The sequence below is a fragment of the Natrix helvetica genome, assembly GCF_964273705.1.
Source record: "Natrix helvetica genome assembly, chromosome: 13".
In the NCBI taxonomy this organism is placed as follows: domain Eukaryota; kingdom Metazoa; phylum Chordata; class Lepidosauria; order Squamata; family Natricidae; genus Natrix; species Natrix helvetica.
This window is the reverse complement of record NC_138557.1, coordinates 2,784,675-2,806,782: the sequence shown is the minus strand read 5'-3', so window position 1 is coordinate 2,806,782 and position 22,108 is coordinate 2,784,675. Positions and strand designations below refer to the sequence as shown.

Below are 22,108 nucleotides of genomic sequence, written 5' to 3'. Positions count from 1 at the left end.
ACCCCTGCTATAGAGTCTCCTGCTTGATCAGGGGAGTGGACTAGAAGACCTCCAAGGTCCTTTCCAGCTCCATTCTGATTCTGACATGAGAAATGACAGGTCCAACATCTCACCCTGCTTCTATTGCAGTCTTCTTCTTTTTCCCAGTTCTGGAAAGCAACAATAAGCGAGCTTATTCTTTCCTACAATACAGGTTGTCTTCATTTAATGACCGCAGTTGGGACTGGTGTTGAGTGAAGTGGTCCCTAAGCGATTTGACTTCAGCTTTCCTTTGCTTTACGGACCTATTGTAGGCTTAAGTCACACGGGGACTTTTTTCCTCCCTTTCCTCCCTGCAAACAGTCACTAAATGAGGCGACCACTCAACGTGGACTATGCCATCATGCCTCAGAGCTCCATATTGTCAGTCGTCTCCATGGATCCGAAGCCTATTGTTATTTGAAATAAAAACTGTGCTGTTGGGTTGCAAGCACAACGCCTCAGCTTTACGGAGAACCTTTTCTGATCGGAAAGGGAAAGAGTTCAGGTTTCTAGTCCTCATGCCGATAGAGAGCTTCAAAAAGATCTGAGTGATATCCAGCCAATATCTCACAGTACGAAACAGACTTGAAGGAGGTCATCAAGCAAGGAAAGGGTCTCTTGCTAATGCCTGGTGCCCTTCCTCTTTCTTCCAAGCGCAGAGTGAAATATGCAAATAATAAACAAAACATTGGATGGAACTTTCTTCAGCAGAATTTTTGCTCAGCTCCTATTAGCATCAGATGTGCGCTTGGAAACTTGACAGATTAACAGAGTTGGGAGGGATCTTGTAGGTCATCTAGTCCAACCCCCAGACCAAGCAGGAGATCCTACACCATTTCTGACAAATGGGCAGTCCAGTCTCTTCTTGAAAACCTCCAGTGATGAAGCTCCTACAACATCTAAATGCAACTTCTGTTCCATGGGTCGATAGTTCTCACTGTCAGGAAATTCCTCCTTATTTCCAGATTGAATCTCTCCTTGTTCAGTTTCCATCCATTATTCCTCGTCTGGCCTTTGCATGCCTTGGAAAATAGGTTGGCCCCCTCCTCTCTGTGGCAGCCCCTCCAATATTGGAAGACTGCTCTCATGTCTCCCCTGGTCCTTCTTTCCACTAGACTAGCCAGGCCCAGTTCCTGCAACCGTTCTTCGTATGTTTTAGCCTCCAGTCCCCTAATCCTCTTGGTTGCTCTTCTCTGCACTCTTTCTAGAGTCTCAACCTCGTTTTTATAATGTGGAGACCAAAACTGGATGCAGGATTCTAGGTGTGACCTTACTAAGGCTTTATAGAGTGGTATTAACAGTTCGGTCTAATTAAATTACTCACAAACTTTTCATTGCTTTCATTCTGGGCGACAGGATGAGGCTGTTTTGCAACTGACTAGGGACCAATCAGGGGCTGTCTTTTAGGAGGCTTTGAAGTTGACCAACACTCAAGGAAAGTGTTAGAGATGCTCCTTCATGTCCATCCAAGACTTGGGCCAACAGCTCTTGAACCTTCCTTTGCCAGGGTCAACTGCAAACCAGCATCGATCTAATTGCCCCGTGTCTGCTTTCTCCACTTCTTGCTTGGTTGATCCTACTAGAAGACCAGCCAACATGTTTTGGAGTCTTTTCATCATGGATCAAGAGAAAAGGAAAGACTCAGGGCAAAGATCTCAAAGACGAAGAGGATTTAAGCTAGCTTGGTCAACCCATTTGAGGTCTTCAACCACTTCCTCCAAGTTTCCCCCTTTAGTTGGAGATGGTCATCCTCCAGACATCCTTCTTCTCAACCCACAATGCATTGGCAATGTTTGGATGTCCCCAATTTTCTCCCTTAAAGGTGAGGAGAAGACTCCTACACAATACTTCCTTTCTGCTTCTCGCAGGAGGAACTGTGCTGAGAGCCGTCTCTCAGCCGAAGAGAAGGGGAAGTGAGGCAGGCTGGGCCTTCCCTTCCTGCTATAAATAGGCCCCAGGTCGGTAAAGGATCGCGTGGGGGGTAGGCGGGTGTTTCCGGAATCATGCTGCACTGTCCTAGGTGCCCTGTGCCTTGGAGGAAGACCCACAAGGCAGGAGGAAAGGCAGAACTTGGCAACGCTTGTTTAAAGAAAGTTTAAAGAAATCTGTGGAGCAGCTGGTGAAGGTACCCAGAAGCAGAAGCTGGGCGTCCTCAGCTTAAGGGACGCAGCAATTTCTAGACTTCCGGCAGAGTTTGAAGGTACGGTCTTTGAGTTCTTGAGTTTCTTGAGTGTCTTCTCCCCGGTGGAGATTCTGGGAGGGAAAACACTTGATCCACCTTGCCTCTTTGTGTCTTGGTGAAGAGGTCAGGTGACACGATTCTGGGGCCAAGTGGTGCTGTTTGGATATTTTGAATTCCAACCAATAATTCCTTGGCCATGGTCATGTTTGCTGGGGGAAACGGGATTCAAAGTCTCAAGTCCTACTCTTCAGTCTTAGCCAAATGGGAAAACCATGGAAGGTGGGAGAGATCTTGCTGGTGTACGATCTCGCGGGCTCAGCAAGATCCATGGCTCTCCATGGATGTGGTCCATGTGGTGAGTAGGCACGGCTAGAGACAAAAGGATCTTCCTTGGCAGAGAAACTGGGGTAGGCAATCTTGGTGAAGGTGGCAACCTCCCTTGGTTTCTAAATGTAGACAGAAGGTCTCCTTCCAAAGAGTTGGATGGGCCCAGGTCAAGGAATTAAGCAGAACCAGCTCAAAATGTTTTGCATTTTTCGTGTTCATTTCATCCACCTTCAATTCTTTTTATTCAGTGCAGTTCACAGCTTGCTCTTCCTGTGATTCACTTGTTTCCTTCACTCGTTGATAACACGCAATCTGACCACAATTTTCAAAGAAGCTGCGATAGATGGAGATGGCACTTAAGAGGTCTGTGGGGTCTCCTATGCATCTTGGAGGCCCCAAGCTGTTGATCTCTGCAGGAAAGATGGAGGGACACCATCCCTGAGGTTCTTGAGATGAATTTCTTCAAACTGGTGTGTTTCTGACCTGGTATTGCAATGTATACAATTCCTAGGGAACCTTTGATTTTATGAACATGAGAAAGCTTTCTAGCTCTTGTTCTTAGTTTGACTCCTAGTTGGTTAGTTGGCTCCATGGAAGGTTGACTTCTTGACATCTTCATTGAGCTGTGTTGAGTCCCAAAAGAGCTGCAGGAACCAAAATCAGACCTGGGATATGTCTATGGAGATTCTCAGTCCTCCAGGTCATGGTTGTCCCAAAGGTGCTTTTTCAAAAGGCAACTGGACATGGTTCTCCCTTGAAGACAGTTCACTTCTTATCCAAGAAGCTTCTTCAGTTCTGACCAAACTGAAGTCCCAATTGAAGAAGCTTTTTGGATGAGAAGTAAAATGTCTTCAAGGAAAAGCAAAAGAAGTCCAGTTGCATCTTGAAAAAGCACCTTTGGGATATGGATGGATGTCCTCCTCCAGGTTGGGAATACCTACGTTGGCCAGGTGGACTTACTCAAATATGTATCAAGAGGCCACAAAAGTTTGTTTCTGCTACACAAAACAGATAGAGACATTATAAGCATCTTATGAGGTGTTTTTTTTAAAAAAAATTAAATTTATTAAATTTATATGCCACCCTCTCATGGATCAGGGGGCTTCTGAGTCCCAGAATTTGACCTTGCATGTCCCTGCAGCAACTGGTTTAGTTTGCTTTTGTGTTACATTAATATTGTTTGAGCTGTGCTGCACGCTCAGAGTTTGAATCTAGGGATTTCCCAAGTAAATCAGCTAAGAAATTAGCTGTGAGAAAGCCAAACCTCACCATCTCGGCGTCTGGCAGGAAAAAAACAAAACTTGGAGGACGAAAGGGGAAATTAATTAATTCCAGAGTCTTGTTTCTGCACCAAACAGCGTCCCTCTGGTTGCTTATTTCAGAAAAGTCTGTTTGGGTTTTCAAAAGCAAAATTTTCTATGTACCCTCTTTACTGTTAGTATAATTCTCACTCACCCTGTCCTTTTGTATGACGACAGCGAGGTTGTGTGTATGTTTGCATGTTTACATGTGCATAGATGAAAGCTGCAATTAAATAGGAACCTTTCATCTTCTTATTTACAATTCCTGAAGTCCTTTTACATTGCGGCACTCCAACTCTACAGTGAGCTATTAAAATTATTATCCTATTAGCTTAATTTGCATGCCCAGAGCTAATTTTAATCTTGAAAATACCCAGATCCGATCTGAAATCTTGCTTCTCTTTATTTCTCTGCCTGGGTGCGCATTTGTCTCATGTTCTATTTTTCCCAGGCGCTACTTCCCATCCTGTAATATTTTTTTTCCCTCCTTTCTCGTATTTGGGCTTAACCAGAAGGATCGAATTTAGGGTCTTTTAAGGAAGGGTGACTCAGTGGCTAAGACGCCGAGCTTGTTGATCAGAAAGGACGGCAGTTTGGCAGTTCGAATCCCTAGCACCGCGTAATGGAGTGAGCTCCCGTTACTTGTCCCAGCTTCTGCCCACCTAGCAGTTCGAAAGCAGGTTAAAATGCAAGTAGAAAAATAGGGACCACTTTGGTGGGAAGGGAACAGCGTTCCGTGCACTTTCAGCATTGAGTCATGCCGGCCACATGACCACGGAAATGTCTTCGGACAGCACTGGCTTTTCAGCTTTGAAATGGAGATAAGCACCGCCCCTAGAGTCAGGAATGACTAGCACATACCGTATTTTTTGGAGTATAAGATATATCTTTTCCCCTCAAAATAGAGGGTGAAAATCTGGGTGCATCTTATATATTGAATACAGCAATTTTTGGCCTCCCAAAACCCCACCCCTTTGCAAAAATGGCCGTGTATAGCCTTTAGGAGGCTTCCAGAGTGCTCCTGGGGGATGGGAAAGGCAGAGATGAGGAAAAAATGGGCCGTTTTTTTGCTTGTTTTTACCCCCCCCCCCGGCCCCCGAGGAGCACTCCTAAAGGCTATGCATGCACTAAAAACAGGCTCGTTTTCATGAAAAACGGGCCGTTTTTGGGAGGTCTGCAAAGTGCAAAAACTTTTTTTTTAATTTGCCTCTTCAAAATCTTGGTGCGTCTTATACTCCAGTGCATCTTATACTCCAAAAATATGGTATGTGTGAGGGGAACCTTTACCTTTTAAGGAATGGAAATGACATCCAGATAGGGTTTTTTTCCCACTTGACATGAGTTGAGTTGACTTAAGTTGACTTGATTTGGCTTCACTTGAGTTGAGTTAAGTTAATCTGACTGTCGATCAATACTAATCATGACTTTCCTAAGGCTAAACCAGGGTTCCTCAACCTTAGCCACTTTAAGATGGGTGGACCTCAACTCTCAAGTCTAGCTGGGGAATTCTGGGAGTTGAAGTCAACTTAAGTCAAGTCAACTTAAATCAAGTCAACTTAAGTCAACTCAGCTGAAGAAAAAAAATAAACTATCTGGATTCCTAGAACTGAAAGCCTCATGGAATTAGGTCCCTTTTTGATCCACTTAGACAACTTGTGTAATGCCCGAAAAACAATGGGCAGGGGGAATGCAGAACAATTCCTATTGTGCACCTCAAAATGCAACCGAAAGAAAATGGATCGAGAAAATTGGCCAATTGTACAACCTGTCCAGTGTAAAGCTTTCTTAGATGGATGCTTAAAAACCACCCATTTTTTTGAAGGATATTTTTTTTAAAAAAGAATAGCAGGAACTGGATAAAAGAACAGGACATAAGTCACCATTTTCAGTGTCGTAAATTTGAATGAATTGTTGAAATCTCAAACTCATGGGCGATGGTGGTGCCCTGTTAGTCCACAGCGCCTTCTCATCCCAACAGGTGAAGAAATAGGCTGAAAATGGGACTTTCCAGTTGTATTATCGCTGGCTGCAGATTAACAGAGAGGAAGTTCAGAGCAGAAAAAGGCTGCATCCCATCTCGTCCTCCTCTTCCGTACAATTTTCTCAGCAGCCTTTTTAATTGCCTCTCTTTCCTGCGGGCAAGGTGACAATTCTCCCTCTTTGGAAGGAAGTGAAACGTTCAGTGCATTTTACAGGTGGGGCTTAATCCCTCAGGAAGGACAAAACCGCTGAATTCTACTGAACCTCCTCCTGGATAACGGCAGGTACTTTATTCTTGTATCTCCCCCCCCCCCTTTGTATTTTACATTCCGTTTTCAATTTGGGTTAACGGCTGTTGGGTTTATTTGGGACATTTGCATTTTATTAGAGAAAGGCAAGCTGCTCAGAATACAAACCATTCGAAAGTTGTGTGTGTTTGGAAAATACGTGCGCAAACATACACACCCGCACACGGAGGGCATCAGTAGATATTATCTTCTGTGTGTTTTTTTTTAAAGCTCCTTTGTGTACAGCTCAATTCTTGGTCATTCATTAATAAAACTGTGCAGTTTTCAGAGCAGTATAGAAATGGTTTTCTCCCGTTTTCCTAGTCCCTAAGATGGCCTGGCATTTCCACTTCAAACCTGGTTTGATTCTGTTTCGCTTCCAAATCTTAGAAAGGTACTGCCATCCCCAGAGTCTGTGAAACTTGTTTTAATAAGGTCGTATGATTTGCTTCCCTGTGCCATACACCGATGCAGAAACTAAGCCATGGATTATGGTTGTGTATTTTCTTCCCAGAGACTATAAGGGTGGCTATAGGTTATATATTATATCATATCATATCATATTATATCATATCATATCATATCATATTATATTGTAGGGATGTGGTGGCTCAGTGGGTAAGACACTGAGTTTGTCGATCAGAAAGGTCAGCAGTTTGGCGGTTCGAATCCCTAGCGCTGCGTAATGGAGTAAGCTCCCATTATTTGTCCCAGCTTCTCCCAACCTAGCAGTTTGAAAGCAGGTAAAAATTGCAAGTAGAAAAATAGGAACCACCTTTGGTGGGAAGGGAACAGCGTTCCGTGCGCCTTCGGTGTTGAGTCGTGCCGGCCACATGACCACGGAGATGTCTTCGGACAGCGCTGGCTCTTTGGCTTTGAAATGGAGATGAGCACCGCCCCCTAGAGTCAGGAACGACTAGCACAGATGTGCAAGGGGAACCTTTACCTTTATAGGTTCAGAGCAGAATTCCTTGGAAGCCGCCTGTGCAGAAGCTGGGATGACCTCCTACACAGGCCCTGATTTCCACTTTCATATCTTGTTTGTGTCTCTCTGTGTATGGGCTGCTCGTGTCCCTGGTGAATGGGATCAGTCGACAATCCGAAGATTAATGTCAGAAGAGGAATCGCTTTGCTGGTTGGGCTGAAGAACAGGGCTGGATTTTAGATTTTCTTGAGAAAAATAAATAGGGGCACTTTCACTTCCCAAATATAAATTTAACTGCTCTGGCTGGCTGGCTGCCATCCAGCCACTCCCTTGCTTGCAAACAGAGAAGAATGGAGTGTCAGAAAGTTTGGAAGTGCAGGGCTGAAATCTGATGAAAAGTTGCCCACTCCTACCTGAAATTTCTTGTCTGTATTCACGGCATGAAAGTTTGGAGTTTTGTTCTTTTGCTTAAACATTTCCCCTCCAGATTGGGGTGTACGCGCACTTAGATTCATTAAGAATAGTCTCTTCCAAATAGATGCTCAACCAAGTTGGTTGCTTGGTTAATGTGCAGATCTGGATTCTCCTAGGTTGGACAAAGTTACTTCATCCTTCCTTCCTTCCTTCCTTCCTTCCTTCCTTCCTTCCTTCCTTCCTTCCTTCCTTCCTTCCTTCCCACTTAGCACTTAGACTTATATACCGCTTCATAGTGCTTTACAGCCTTCCCTAAGTGGTTTACACAGTCAGCCTCTTGCCCCCAACAATCTGGGTCCTCGTTTTACCCACCTCGGAAGGACAGAAGGCTGAGTCAACCTTGAGCTGGTCAGGATCGAACTGCTGGCTATGGGCAGAGTCAGCCTGCAATATTATAATCATTTGGCTACCATGGGAAGGAAGGGAGGAAGGGAGAGAGGGAGGAAGGAGAAAAGAGAGGGAGAGAAAGAAAGGAAAGAAGCAATAGCACTTAGACTTCTATACCACTTTACACTGCTTTACAGCCCTCTCTAAGCGGTTTACAGAATCAGCCTCTTGCTTCCAACAATCTGGGTCCTCATTTTACCCACCTCGGAAGGAGGGAAGGCTGAGTCAACCTTCAGCGGGTCAGGATCGAACTGGTGGCAGTTGCCAGAATTAGACTGTAATATTGCATTCTAACCACTATGCCACCAAGGAAGGAAGGAAGGAAGGAAGGAAGGAAGGAAGGAAGGAAGGAAGGAAGGAAGGAAGGAAGGAAGGAAGGAAGGAAGGAAGGAAGGAAGGAAGGAAGAGCAATAGCACTTATATACTGCTTCACAGTGTTTTCTAGTCCTCTCTAAGCGGTTTATAGAGTCAGCCTCTTGCCCCCAACAATCTGTGTCCTCATTTTACCCACCTCAGAAGGACAGAAGGCTGAGTCAGCCTTGAGCCTGGTTTGACTTGAACTGCCAAATTGCAGGCAGCCTGCAGCCAGCAGAAGTAGCCTGCAGTACCGCACTCAAACCACTGTGCCATCGTGGATGGTTGTGTTCAGACACAGGAAGGTAGAGCTTCATATGATGGTGACTTCATTGCACAGCAGCCCTGTTGCGTCCTTGTTACGAAAAACAGATAAGCAGGGTTTGGGCAGTTGCCCAAACCTCCCTTCCTTTCATTCTCCTTTTTTCAAAGCCTGCATTAGATAAGCTGGGAGTGTCATTGCCTGACATTTTACTCACTTCCTCCGGCGGCTTCATTTTGCTACGCTGGTTTCCGGCAAAGGAGGAGCTCGTGAAACACCAGAGCAGAGTTATGAATGATTTCCCCAAGCGTATTCATCAGCCAGAAAGTGCCATCACAAAGCTGAGCAGATCGATGTTTCCTCTTCATAACCATGATTGAAAAGGCCAGACATACATTTTGCAGAAAGAGATTTTTTTTGTGTGCTGTGTGTCGTCTTTCTTTCCTGATCTTGTGAGATCCTGTATAATTAGTCTCTGGGTACAGAACTTGGAATGAATCCTAGTTTCCTTTAGCCATGAGTTGTTGTTTGTTGTTGTTGATCTCTCACTGGCCTCTAGCTGTTGTGGCCTGCCAGTGGCCAATGGAGCTGGTAGCAGATTCAGGTGGTGAGAAGGTTGGGGAGGAACTTGGGCCAGTCCTGGAGTCTGGGGAAGGCTCTGAGGAGGGCTCTGTGTCGGAGGCAGAGAGGGGGCCAGGGCCGTATGCCAGTTATCAGCTGCCTTCAGAGTCAGACATCAGTGAGGCAGAGGAACAGCTGGAGCCTGTTCCCAGTGTGCACATGCGCAGAGTTGTCAGACGAAGGGAACAGCTAAAGAACAGGGGTCGACTTGGGAGTAAGGCCACAGGTGGACGATGAATGGCCCCTCCCAGAGGAAATAAAAGAGGAGCGAAAGGGGAGTGGAGTTTGCAGGAGACAATTAATTTGCTTAATTTGTTCGTGACTCTCCGAGGCTCCTTGCCAAGGTCTGCAGTTATCGGCCTGGCAGCTCTCCAAGTCAGATAAGGTCTGTGACCATAAATCCTCCCTTGAAAGACTTTGCTAGAGGTGAATGAGCAGAATTCACAGCAAATTAATAAAAGAGGTTTTTATCGGGACCAGGAATTGATTCATGCTCTCGGGAAGCCTTGGTCTGAACCTTTGCATTCTCATTTGTTAGGAAAGGAGGGGACAATGTGAAAAGCCCACCCCAAGCTCTAGCCAAGATTGTGTCCATACGTCGGTCAGTTTTTTGTGTAAACTTCCTGACAGTTGCAGACATTGTTGATTGTGATTGTTTCACTCCAGTACAAGTCCCTCCCTTTTGCACCTTTCAGGCAGACAGAGCAATGTAACTATCCGTTTTCAACCTGTCTGATTTTATGACCACTTTTGCAAAAGTAGCGGTCCTTAAGGGAGTCCATTGTAAACTCCAATTTCTGACCAAAAAAAATATCATAGATCACAGTCATGTGATTGTGGGATGCTGCAAACAGACATAATTGTGAGCCAGTTGCTGAATGCCCCAGCATGACCACGGGGGGCATCAGAACTTCGAATTTGGGCCATAAGTATCTTTTTTCGGGTTCATCATAACTTTCAACGGTTGCTAAAGAGTTGGTCATAAGTCGAGAATCCTCCATATTCCTCTTGACAGAGTAGAGTGCTTCCAGTTACCAATAAAGGAGAATATTTGAAACTCATGGTTGAAATGAGGAGTCACTGATGCTCTCGGAGCTTGGTTGTTTTTTTGCAGACATTTTATTACCCAACTAGGTAACACCATCCATGGGTTTTGTGGAGTGGAGGAGAGGAGGAAAAGGACTGTGGGGCCCTTGGTGCTCTCTGAGCTTGGTTGTTTTCTTGCAGACATTTCATTACCAAACTAGGTGACATCATCAGTGGGGTTTGCTCTCTGCCTCCCTTCTAACTGATGATGTTACTTAGTTGGGTCATCAACCTTCTGCAAGAAAACAACCAAGCTCAAAGAGCACCATGGGCCCCATGGTCCTCTTCCTGTACAAACCTCACTGTCTTCTACTACTGATCCTGTTACCTAGTTGGGTAATGAAATGTTTGGATGAAAACAACCAAATTCAGAGAGCACCAAGGCTCCTCCGGATGCAAACTTTCCCGCAAAATTAAGAATACTTTTGTACAATAATCCTGCTGGGGTAGGGGGAAAATCGTAAACTCTTCGTTGCTGCTACAATTTGAACATTTCAAAACCTGCACAGGTGAATTCTGGCCTTCGTTCCCGGTCAGCCCACAAGGCTAACTTCACATCTGCAGTCGGGGAAATGGTGCCGGGAGGTTTCCATGGCAGTTGGGCACTTAAGACAGTTTTGTGTCATCCCTGAAGTGGCATTCAAATCAGAGGCTGCGAGAACAAGTGTGATAAAGCCCATGCATGTTGTAACTATTTAAAACTCTCCTTGTGAACGGTTGAGGCGAAGGCAGGGGGGGGAAGTTTTGCAAAAGAGGAGGAGGGAGAAGAAGGGAGGGAGATGGAGGCAAGCGAGAACGTGAAGCTGATCAGATGAGACGAAGATGAGCAGCAGAAGGACGAAGCTTCCCTTAAACCCCCCCAAGTATCAGACTGGCATCTTCTCAACCCCTTTGATTCCTTCTCTTAAAATGCCGAATGACAATTTTGTACCTGTTTTGATCATGGCACTGTTCCCAGTTTGCAGGGAACAGGGGAAATTTGAGAGACCACTGATTTATTCATTATTTTATTTCTTTATTTCATCAAGTATGAATGAGATAACAGATTTAAGTATGGACATGATTATGAATACATGAAATGAATACGAACACAAGGGAGCATTAGGACAGGGACATTAGGCTTGCTGGTGTGCTTATGCAGGCCCCCTTCACAGACCTCTTAGGAATGGGGTGAGGTCAACAGTAGACAGTCTTGGGTTAAAATTATGGAGGTTTGGGGATGTAACAACAGAGTCGGGTAAAGCATTCCAGGCATTGACCACTCTGTTGCTGAAGTCGTATTTTCTGCCATCGAGTTTGGAGCGATTTACCTTGAGTTTCTATCTATTGTAAGCTCATGTGTTGTTGTGGTTGAAGCGGAAGTATTCATTGACAAGTAGCAGATAATTTTATGTACTACGCTTACGTCGGATCGAAGACGGCGTAGTTCTAACTTGTCCAAGGCCAATATTTCAAGTCTGGTGGCATAAGGGATGCAGTTGCGAGCAGAGGAGTGGAGGACTTTTCTCGTGAAATACCTCTAGACTCGTATATGTCTGATATACCGTGTGGGTTCCAGGCAGATGAGCTGTATTTGAGGATTGGTCTGGCAAAGGTTTTGTATGCCTAGTTAGCAGAATAATATTACCGGAGATGAAAGTATGCAAGATCAGGTTAACAACTCTTAATGCCTTTTTTAGCTAAGCAAGCGCTGGCAAAACCCTGCTTCAGTTTTCCTAAATTTCTGTGCAATATGCAAACATTCACTCTATTTTCCTTGGTCTTAAGGGTATTAATTTCCACACCCGTTCCCTTTACCTAGTTCCCAGGTAATCCAACCATTCGTTTAGTGACTGTTCGAAATCACAATGGCCCTGATTTATAACTGTTTTGTAGGGTCTCCTCCTTGGGAGGGGGGCTGGACTAGAAGACCTACAAGGTCTCTTCCAACTCTGTTAATCTGTTAAAAAAATATGCCCATGGTCACCTGATCAAATTTGGACGTCTGGCAACGAGCTCATATTGATGGTTGCAGTGTCCCAAGGTCATGTGATCAATACAATACAATACAATAGCAGAGTTGGAAGGGACCTTGGAGGTCTTCTAGTCCAACCCCCTGCTTAGGCAGGAAACCCTACACCACTTCAGACAAATGGTTATCCAACATCTTCTTAAAGACTTCCAGTGTTGGGGCATTCACAACTTCTGGAGGCAACTTCTGTTCCACTGATGAATTGTTCTCACTGTCAGGAAATTTCTCCTCCATTCTAAGTTGCTTCTCTCCTTGATTAGTTTCCTTTTGATCACCTTTTGTGAGCATCCAACAATGGGGGAGCACTTAACAGCAGTGTTACTAACTGAACAACCGTAGTGATTTACTTAGCAACGGTAGCAAGAAAGGTCATAAAATGGGGCAGAACTCACCGAGTCTCGCTTAGCAACAGAAATTTTGGGCTCAGATTGTGGCCGTGGGTCCAGGGCTTCCTGCGCATTCACAGCAAAACATTCTCGTTTTCAACCCCAGCATACAAACAACCCTACCCTTCACATTCCACAGTCCGGCATCGCAACCTTTTTTTTTTTTTACATTTACCTGTGACTATGTCAAACAACCAAAGAGGCGTTGCACATCTCGTCTTACTCTCTGGGACAGGTTTCTGCTAAGCCTTCCCTTAACCTCATGCCTGCATTGTTTCTATATCCTCACAGCTTCCAGCAGCCAACATTCAACCCCCAGCGGAGGCTAAAACCTTCCATAATTCATCATTTCTCTAAAGACGCACATGGGCCGCCCTTTTTCTTTTTTCCATAAGCCATGGTTTGCTGGATAAACAACAGATGGCCCTGCAGCCCTGTCATTGCTTAAGCCCCGTGTTTGTGGCTAGGACAATATAAAAGCCGATACTGAGATCCATTCAATTCTGGCTCGTTGGGGGCGTCGATCCAAATAAAACAGCCGTCCTGGGAGAAAAAAAATAGCTATTGATAATTTGCAAAAAGAAAAAAAAAGTGTGGTGGATTTTGTAAGATAACCAGCTGACGGTGAGGTTGGGTTTTCTGCTGGAATGGATGTCGGCACCAGCTATAATTTCTCTGTCTTACGTTTCACTTACTTGTAACAACCACAGGGCTGGCTCAAGGCTGCTTAGCATCGCCTCCCCAGTGCTTATGGCCACAGCTGCATCAACAGCGAATGTATTTTCTTTGGCCCTCAGTGCTCTTCCTTGCCTCCATTCACTTATCTTCATGACTCTTTTTTTCTCCTCTGTGTAAATGCCAACACGGTGCTTGGTGCAAAGGAGTGTCAGTCGTTGGCCTGTTTCATTTCTGGGAGGGCTTGCGTGTTCCTTCACCAGTCTATAGAGAGAGTGATGCCAGTAAGAGTTGACTCTCAGAGAGGATTTAAGAGGATGTTCTAATATCCTTTTCACCTTCTCTACTAAGCTTTCTTATTAGTATCATTATTATGACTATTATTACTTTGTCGCTTTGCACGTACACTGAGAGCTTCTGCACTAGAGACAAATTCCTTGTTTGTTTAATCACACTTGGCCAATTAAGTATTTCTCTCCTCTCCTCTCCTCCATCCCATCCCATCCCACCCAGTATTCTATTCTATTCTATACTATTCTACTCTACCCTACCCTACTCTACTCATTAGTCTGTTCTGTTCTACATTCTATTTTGCATTCTGCATTCTATTCTGTTCTGTTCTGTTCTGTTCTATGTTCTATTTTCCATTCTGCATTCTACCCTACCCTACCCTATCTTACCCTACCCTATTCTATTCTATTCTATTCTATTCTATTCTATTCTATTCTATTCTATTCTAAACTATTCTATCCATTAATCTGTTCTATTCTGTTCTATGTTCTATTTTTCATTCTGCATTCTACCCTATCCTACCCTATCCTACCCTACTCTACTCTATTCTATTCTACTCTGTTCTGTTCTATTCTATTCTATTCTATTCTGCTTGATGTTTGCTGAATTCTGTAAAGCAATTCCTTCTCTCTTCCTGTTGCTCCTGCTTTTGGGGGCAGTGCGGAATCAGGACACAAATGGGCAGCCTTGTTGTATGTTGCACTGGCAACAAAGAGTTGGGAACCATTATTCCAAGACCACCCTCGTCCACAAAACTGGCTCTCTAAGATATCTTGGCTTGTGGCATCCATCTCCTGGCTTTGCACACCCCTTGTCCGAATACAAGATGTTCACCCTGTTACTCTGAGGCCTCCTGCATAAAGTTGATTTTCTAGGTTATGGTTGTAAGCCTCCTGCTATCTAGGTTAGCCTTTTTTTCCTCCTTTAAGTGAGAAGCAAAAAGAAAAGGCTGGAAAAAGTGGTTGCTGCTGCTATTTGGCGGTGCAATCTCGAGAAAAGAGATGCGGCCTTTAGGAAGTGCACTTCAGATCATAGTTGAAAAACCGTTCGTAAAAAATTAATGAATGGCCATCCTTAATTGCAACCTAAAAATACGCCTTCAAAGAGAGAAAGAGAGAGAGAGAAACCATGCAAATGGTGCTTTTTATTTTATTTTTCAAAAGGGAAGGAGACGGTTCTTTGTTTTGAGGTAAAGCATCAGTGACGCGGTGGCTCAGTGGCTAAGATGCTGAGCTTGTTGATCAGAAAGGTCGGCAGTTTGGCGGTTCAAATCCCTAGCGCCGCATAACAGGATGAGTTCCTGTTCCTTGCCCCAGCTTCTGCCAACCTAGCAGTTCGAAAGCACATAAAAATGCAAGTAGGAAAATAGGAACCACCTTTGGTGGGAAGGGAACAGCATTCCGTGAGCCTTCGGTGTTGAGTCATGCCGGCCACATGACCACGGAGACGTCTTCGGACAGTGCTGGCTCTTCGGCTTTGAAACGGAGATGAGCACCGCCCCCTAGAATCGGGAACGAGTAGCACGTATGTGCGAGGGGAACCTTTACTTTTATAGCATCAGGACATCTGATGAACATGGGTAGAATCCATGAGACTTTGTGCCATAATAGAACCAGTTACGCTTGCTCAATTCTTTTTTTGTAAGCTTTCTTCTGGACAAGATGTTGGACTTTCAACAGTTTGGTATTTAGAACAGAATAAAAAGAGTTGGAAGGGACCTTGGAGGTTTTCTAGTTCAACCCCCTGGCTAGGCAGGAAACCCTACACCTCTACAGACAAATGGCTATCCAACATCTTCTTAAAAGCTTGAAGCATTCACAACTTCTGGAGGTAAGTTGTTCCACTGATTAATTGTCCTCACTGTCAGGAAATTTATCCTCCGTTCTAAGTTGCTTCTCTCCTTGATTAGTTTCCATCCATTGCTTCTTGTCCGGCCCTCAGATGTTTTGGAGAATAGCTTGACTCCCTCTTCTTTGTGGCAGCCCCTGAGATATTGGAAGACTGCTATCGTGTCTCCCCTAGTCCTTCTTTTCATTAAACTAGACATGCTCAGTTCCTGCAACCGTTCTTCACATCTTTTATCCTCCAGTCCCCCAGTCCTCTTTGTTGCTCTTTTCTGGACAAAATGTGGGATCTTTCCAAAACCAAACTGTCTTTCCTTTTTCTCTACATCTTCTTTTAGGAGGAAGCGTGGGAAGATGGACGAGTGCCTCGAAACTTTGAAGGACGAAGAAGAAGCTCTATGGGAGAACGTTGAATGCAATCGTCATATGCTGACCCGTTACATCAACCCCGCCAAGCTGACCCCGTACCTGCGCCAGTGCAAAGTCTTGGACGAGCAGGATGAAGATGAGGTCCTTAACTCCCCGATGCTCCTCTCCAAGATCAACCGAGCTGGTAAGATGAACCACCACAAGCTCAGAGAGCACCAAGGAACCACCAGACCCATGGTGGCGAACTTATGGCATGCGGAGCCCTCTCGGCAGGCATGTCAGCCGTCACCCAGTTCAGCTGCACCACGCATCCGTGCACGCCTCCCACCAGCCAGCTGATTTTCAGGTCTCTACAGCACATGCAAGAGACGTGCATGCCTGCACAGGGGGGTTGCATGCACATTCACAGGGGGGGGTTCCGTGCACATTAACGGGGGCAAGGGGTATCATACACATGCATGGGGGGAGCGCAGGCGGGAGGTGTGCCCCCCACCCCATCTTTGGTTTCAGGAGGCTTCAGGAAGGCCTGCTAGTCAAAAAACAGGGCATTGGGGAGTATGGCACCCCCACTGTGGCCCGTTTTTGGTCCTAGGAAGCTTCAGGGAGACCTGCTAGTCCCAAAGACGGCATGGGGGTCACACATATGCGTGGGGGGAGAGGGGGGATTGCATGCATGTGCGGGGAGTAGGATGCATTGCATTATGGGGGTGGCCATGCACACTTGCACATGGGCTGTCGCAGCGCACAGTTTTTGGCATGTGCAAGGAGAAAAGGGTTAGCCATCACTTCCCTATAGCAAACCAGAAATATCTCCAGAAATATTAGCGGCACCATGTATAAAGTTGTAATCTTAACCAGACTGGGCGGGGTGGGGTGGGGGGAAACCTCGTTGGCGAGATTGAACTTCACGGAGTAGGAGCTTCAGACCGCTTCCCCAGCCTTCCTTGGAGACCCAGTACTTATTCTCCCTTTAGCTAAGCCTTTAAAGGTCAATTAGTTTATCATTCAGGTTTTATTACAATTGCCTTTATTTTATTCTTGGAAACTGTAAAAGCCACCTTAAATGTTAATTTTTTTAGCAGAAGGACAGCATATCAATTTGGTGTTTAAACAAATGGTATTACATTCCAGGAGGTTTATATGCAGAGCACCTGTTCTGCTAAATGTTATGCATGAGGCTTGTTCTGTCTTGCCTTGATATTCTGCGGAGTTTTTTTTTAAATGGCGTATTCTTTTGAGTTGTTTTGGTTGGCGCTGGGAAAGGTAATTTCACAGGCTGTATTTCAAGTGTGTGTGTGTGTGTGTGTGCATGTTATGTCAAAGCACCTGGTATGCCCAAATATGGGAGGGGGCATACTGCTTCCCTTTTGCCTTTCAGCTCCACCCTAGGAGCCTTCCAGGCAGGAAACCATTATGGTGTTGCATTTTTGCTGATAAATAAATGAAGGGAGATTAGTATAGATCTATTTCAAGTTATTTAGCTCTCATCAGCTAGCCATACCCTTACTGGGAATCGAACTTGGACTGTTTTTACATATTAGGCAGTTATTTGGGCATACCAGGTGCTTTGATATAACACTTAATCATTTCCTTGGCTCAGCTGATCAGGGAGGAGAGCTTGTGGCTTAGAGGTTAATACAACTGCCTAATATGTAAAAACAGCCCAAGTTTGAATCCCAATAAGGGTATGGCTAGCTGATGAGAGCTAAATAGCTTGAAATAAATCTATACTAGTCTCCCTTCATTTATTTATCAGCTAAAATGCAATACAAACACACACACACATAATTTCTCACGTGTTCTACAGCTACGATTGTTCGTCTCATGCCACTTTCACCTCTTCTTACCCCATTTGTAATTTCGGTTTCAAATTGAAATTCTCTATTTTAGTAACCAGATCAATGTTTGGCCTTATTGTAGGTCGTCTCCTGGACATCCTTCATACAAAGGGAGAGAGGGGCTACGTGGTCTTCTTGGAGAGCCTTGAATTTTATTATCCTGAACTCTACAAATTAGTAACAGGGAAGGAACCCACACGGCGTTTTTCTACTATCGTTGGTAAGTGGCATTCACTTTTGGGGGGAATCTATTATTCCAAACAATCAATATAGGGGAAATCCTTTATAAATTTTCTTGGTTCTCTGTTGCTTGGAGCAGAGTACAGGAAGAGAACTAGAAATGTAGGACATTAGGTTTCTGATATATCGTACAGATAATCCTCAAGATTCAATCACAATTAAGGGACGTGGTGGCTCAGGGGCTGAGACACTGAGTTTGTCGATAAGAAAGATCGGCAGTTCGGCGGTTCGAGTCCCTAGCACCGTGTAATGGAGTGAGCTCCCATTACTTGTCCCAGCTTCTGCCAACCTAGCAGTTCGAAAGCAGATGCAAGTAGAAAAATAGGAACCACCTTTGGTGGGAAGGGAACAGCGTTCATGTGCCTTCGGCATTGAGTCATGCCGGCCACATGACCATGGAGACATATTTGGACAGCGCTGGCTCTTCGGCTTTGAAACGGAGTCGGGAATAACTAGCACATATGTGTGAGGGGAACCTTTACCTTTACCTTACAATCACAATTGGGACAAGAGTTTTCATTGTCTATAGAGATTCTCAGTCCTCCAGGTCATGGTTGTCCCAAAGGGGCTTTTTTCAGGAGGCAACTGGACTTTCTGATTTTTCTTTGAAGACGTTTCGCTTCTCATCCAAGAAGCTTCTTCATCTCTGACTGGGTGGTGAAGAATGGAAGGATTTATATTCCTTGCAGACAGCTGGTCATTTGCATCCTTTTTAGAGAGTCCATGAGGCCTGGAAGTCTTCACACCCATCTACACTACTCAGGTGACCCACAGACAAACCTCCAAGTGGCCTCAGTGACCCTCTAAAAATGCAAATGACCAGCTGTCTGCAAGGAATATAAATCCTTCTATTTCCCACCATCCAGTCAGAGCTGAAGAAGCTTCTTGGATGAGAAGTGAAATGTCCTCAAAGAAAAACCAGGAAGTCTAGTTGCCCCTTGAAAAAAAACTGTTGAGGAAAGAATTCCCATTGAGTGACATCCAATTTTACAACTGTTTGCCACGGTTGTTAAGTGAACCCAACTTCACCCCCATTGACTTTGCTTTGTTGGAAGATGATATGTCATACAGTTAATCCTCAACGGGGCACAGTCGGGACAAGCATTTCCATCGCCTGTGCACGGCCTTCCCGAGCTCCGTTTTCATTGGCAGAGGGGCCAGTCTTTCGCTGTTTCCAGGGTGGACTCATGGGCCAAATCTAAGCACTAGTCACTAAGATCCAGCCCGCAGGTTTGACACCCCTGGTCTACATGTTTTTTGGACCAGAGTGTTTAGCCCCATTCTGATCAATTGAACCCTTCCTGCTGCTCACCACCACTAGCTTGTTGTGATGATTTACTTTGTGCCGGCTTCTTCCTCGGTTTGCATCACAGTAGAAGAGGGACACGAGGGCCTCACTCACTTCCTGATGAACGAGATCATAAAGCTGCAGCAGCAAGTCAAGACGAAGGACGCCCAGCGCTGTGAGCTCTTGGCCAAGTCTCGCCAGATGGAAGATGAGAGGAAGCAGCTGAAGCTCAACAAGATCGAGCTGCTCACGTTCCAGGAGAGATACAACAAAATGAAAGATGAGAGGAACAATTACAATGACGAGCTGATCAAGGTGAAGGATGAGAACTACAACTTGGCGATGAGGTACGCCCAGCTCAGCGAAGAGAAGAACATGGCCGTGATGAGAAGCCGAGACCTTCAGCTCCAGGTGTGAGGAAGTTCTTGAGGACATTGGGTTCCTCTTTTGCATTAGGTGATCCTTTCATTTGGTGGTCTTGAGTCCATGTTTTTAACAAATCACCAGTGTTTCATTCATATAACAACCCCAAACAAGCAAAGCACTTTAGGGTTTAAATGGCATCCTTGAATCAATGGGTTGACAGGCCATATTTGAGGGCATCATGTAGGAGGCAGTAGTAAGAAACCTATAGATCTCCATCAATTTATGATGATGTTATCCATTCAATCATGTCCAGCTCTTGGTGATTCTATCAGCCAGGTCTCTCCACATCTTCTTCTCTTCTGCACTATTTCTTTGAGTTGTCCTATGCTCTGGTTGGGGTCAGCTCTGATGGTGTCCAGCCACCGTGTTCTTAGATGGCCTGGTTTCCTTTCACCGCTAACTCTTTGAAACCTAATTGCTTCCTCCAGTGAATTCCCCCACACAGCATGGCCAAAATAAGTGACACCAGATCCAACACAATCCCAAACCAACATAACCAATGGTTAGAGATCTTTGTAAATCAGGTTCAATGGCAACTGAATAAAAAAGGTCCTTCTAGATTAGAAACTAGAGTTTTTCACAGCTCATGGTCCCCCAAATGAGTTGGATTTCAGTGCCTGGGAATTCTGAGAATTGTTCTCTCTGTGCTTGATTGTGAAAATTGTCAGGTACTGAGGATTTAATAGCTGCCAGCTGATGTAAGGTTGTAAGCTGTAAACCGGACACTGATGCAATGACTGTAAGCTGATGCAATGAGGTGTCTATATATATAGGGGGCCATTAGAGGGTGTTTCTCTCTCTCATCATGCATATTCATTTTCTCTCCTTATGTCCGAGCTGAGTGGTAAGGGATTTTATCTACCATGTATATGTCTGTATATATGTATATATAAACCACTATTAATTGTATAAATGTTCTGTGGGCTCTGTTTTGCTCCTGGGTGTATCTCATAATAATACTCACACTGCCAAATCTCTGACTTAGATAACTCTATGATGAAAAGTTTCATCTAGCTACTAGCTACTTCATCTAGCTACTTCATCATGCTTTCCTGCATTCTTTAGCCCTGCTGAGTAATGTCTGAAATCTCTTTAAATTGACTCTGTTGTTTCTCCCCGCTTGCTCTTCACTAACAAAACTGTTGTCGGAGGCATTATTTCTGCCTCTGCAATGTGTCTTATCGAAAATTAACCAGCGTCCTTCATTCTGGTTTGAAAACACCTAGGATGGCTTGGGGAATTCAATTTGGAGATCATTGCAACAGATGGAACCAAGACTGTTGATGACACCATATGGAGCAAGGATTTCTTCCTGCAACAGGACGTACTTGATGACTGATACCTCTTTGTTTATCTTGGCTCTCTGTGGGGCTACCTTAGATCGACAAGCTGAAACACAAGCTGAATAAAATGGAAGAAGAATGCAAGCTGGAGAGGAACCAGTCTTTGAAACTCAAAAACGATATCGAAAACCGGCCAAAGAAAGAACAAGTTTTTGAACTGGAGCACGAGAACGAGGTACTGAAGACCAAAATTCAGGAGTTGCAGTCTATAATCCAGGTGAGCATATATTTTTTTTTCTGGCTGATATATCTGATGATCTAGGATACCGTTTTGCAACTTAGGATAGGCGAGTGCAGGCATTGAGAAGAATGGTCAACCTTAACCCAACCCTAACCCTGATTTCTGCTACTTGCAAACTACAGTTGACCTGCAGGTGTGATGACCAGGGGCATGGCACAGAGGTAACACAGGCAGCTGGCAGTTCAAACCACCCCTTTTATTGCTCTAAATTTCCCCAAACGCTCCCATGTTTATGGCAAGTCCCAGAGCAAAGTGATCCCCACCTTCCCTCTCTCTCTCTCTCTCTCTCTCTCTCTCTGTCTCTGTCTCTCTCTCTCTCTCTCTCTCTCTCTCTCACACACACACACACACACACACACACACCTCAAGCAGCCTCTGGCTGCAAATGGTCCATCCCAACGTTGTGAGCACCATGGTTGCAAAGCAAGAAATCCAGTAGGGCAAATTGATGAGTCCAGGAAGCAAAGGACCAAGGCAAGTAATCCAGAAATCCAGAAAGAATGCAAGGAATCTAGGAAAGTCCACTCAACACTCCCTGAATTCAGTGTTTGTTCCCAACAAATGCCCCTCCCCACAGTGTCTCCCTAAATCTCAGTCCGCAGGTGTCCCTTGTGAAGAAGGGCGGGGCCGCTCTCTCCTCCCAAGTAGTCGGGTCAGCCTGCACTGTTCCCGCCTTCTCTCCACTCTCCATGCTTGAGGATCAGGAGTGGGTGGTCCTTGATCCTTGCCTTGGTTCTGTCTCTTGTGTTCACTGCTTAGCCTCTCTTGGTCATCCTGCCCCCCTTCCTCCCTGCCTACAAGCCATTCCAATCCTGAAAGCGCAGGTGGACTTTCCTCCCAAGCCAACGAAGCCTCCCCCTCGATGTCCATCAGCTCCACTTCCAGCTCATCTTCCTCCACAGATTCAGGCTCCGACGAGGGCATGACAGCAGAGTTTGGCAAGAATCGG

At 45.1% G+C, this 22,108-nt stretch overlaps 1 protein-coding gene and 1 long non-coding RNA gene across 5 annotated transcripts in view; both read left to right on the top strand.

The window, feature by feature from the left end:
* LOC309398705 overlaps positions 1 to 22,108 on the top strand; it is a 203,741-nt gene that overhangs the window by 119,980 nt on the left and 61,653 nt on the right. The gene's annotated exons all lie outside the window — the stretch shown is intronic.
* The window catches only part of CARD11 (caspase recruitment domain family member 11), a 47,624-nt gene continuing 27,578 nt past the window's right edge, over positions 2,063 to 22,108 (top strand). For 2 of the 4 annotated variants that reach the window (XM_081965826.1, XM_081965823.1), the window contains exons 1-5: positions 2,063 to 2,221; positions 15,753 to 15,967; positions 17,704 to 17,841; positions 19,235 to 19,560; positions 20,956 to 21,135. In XM_081965826.1, coding sequence (XP_081821952.1) covers positions 15,769 to 15,967; positions 17,704 to 17,841; positions 19,235 to 19,560; positions 20,956 to 21,135 — 843 coding nt within the window. In that variant the 5' untranslated portion in view covers positions 2,063 to 2,221; positions 15,753 to 15,768. Of the gene's footprint in view, positions 2,222 to 6,071; positions 6,096 to 15,752; positions 15,968 to 17,703; positions 17,842 to 19,234; positions 19,561 to 20,955; positions 21,136 to 22,108 lie in introns of those variants that run through there. The other 2 variants (XM_081965825.1, XM_081965824.1) reach the window with 2 other exon arrangements.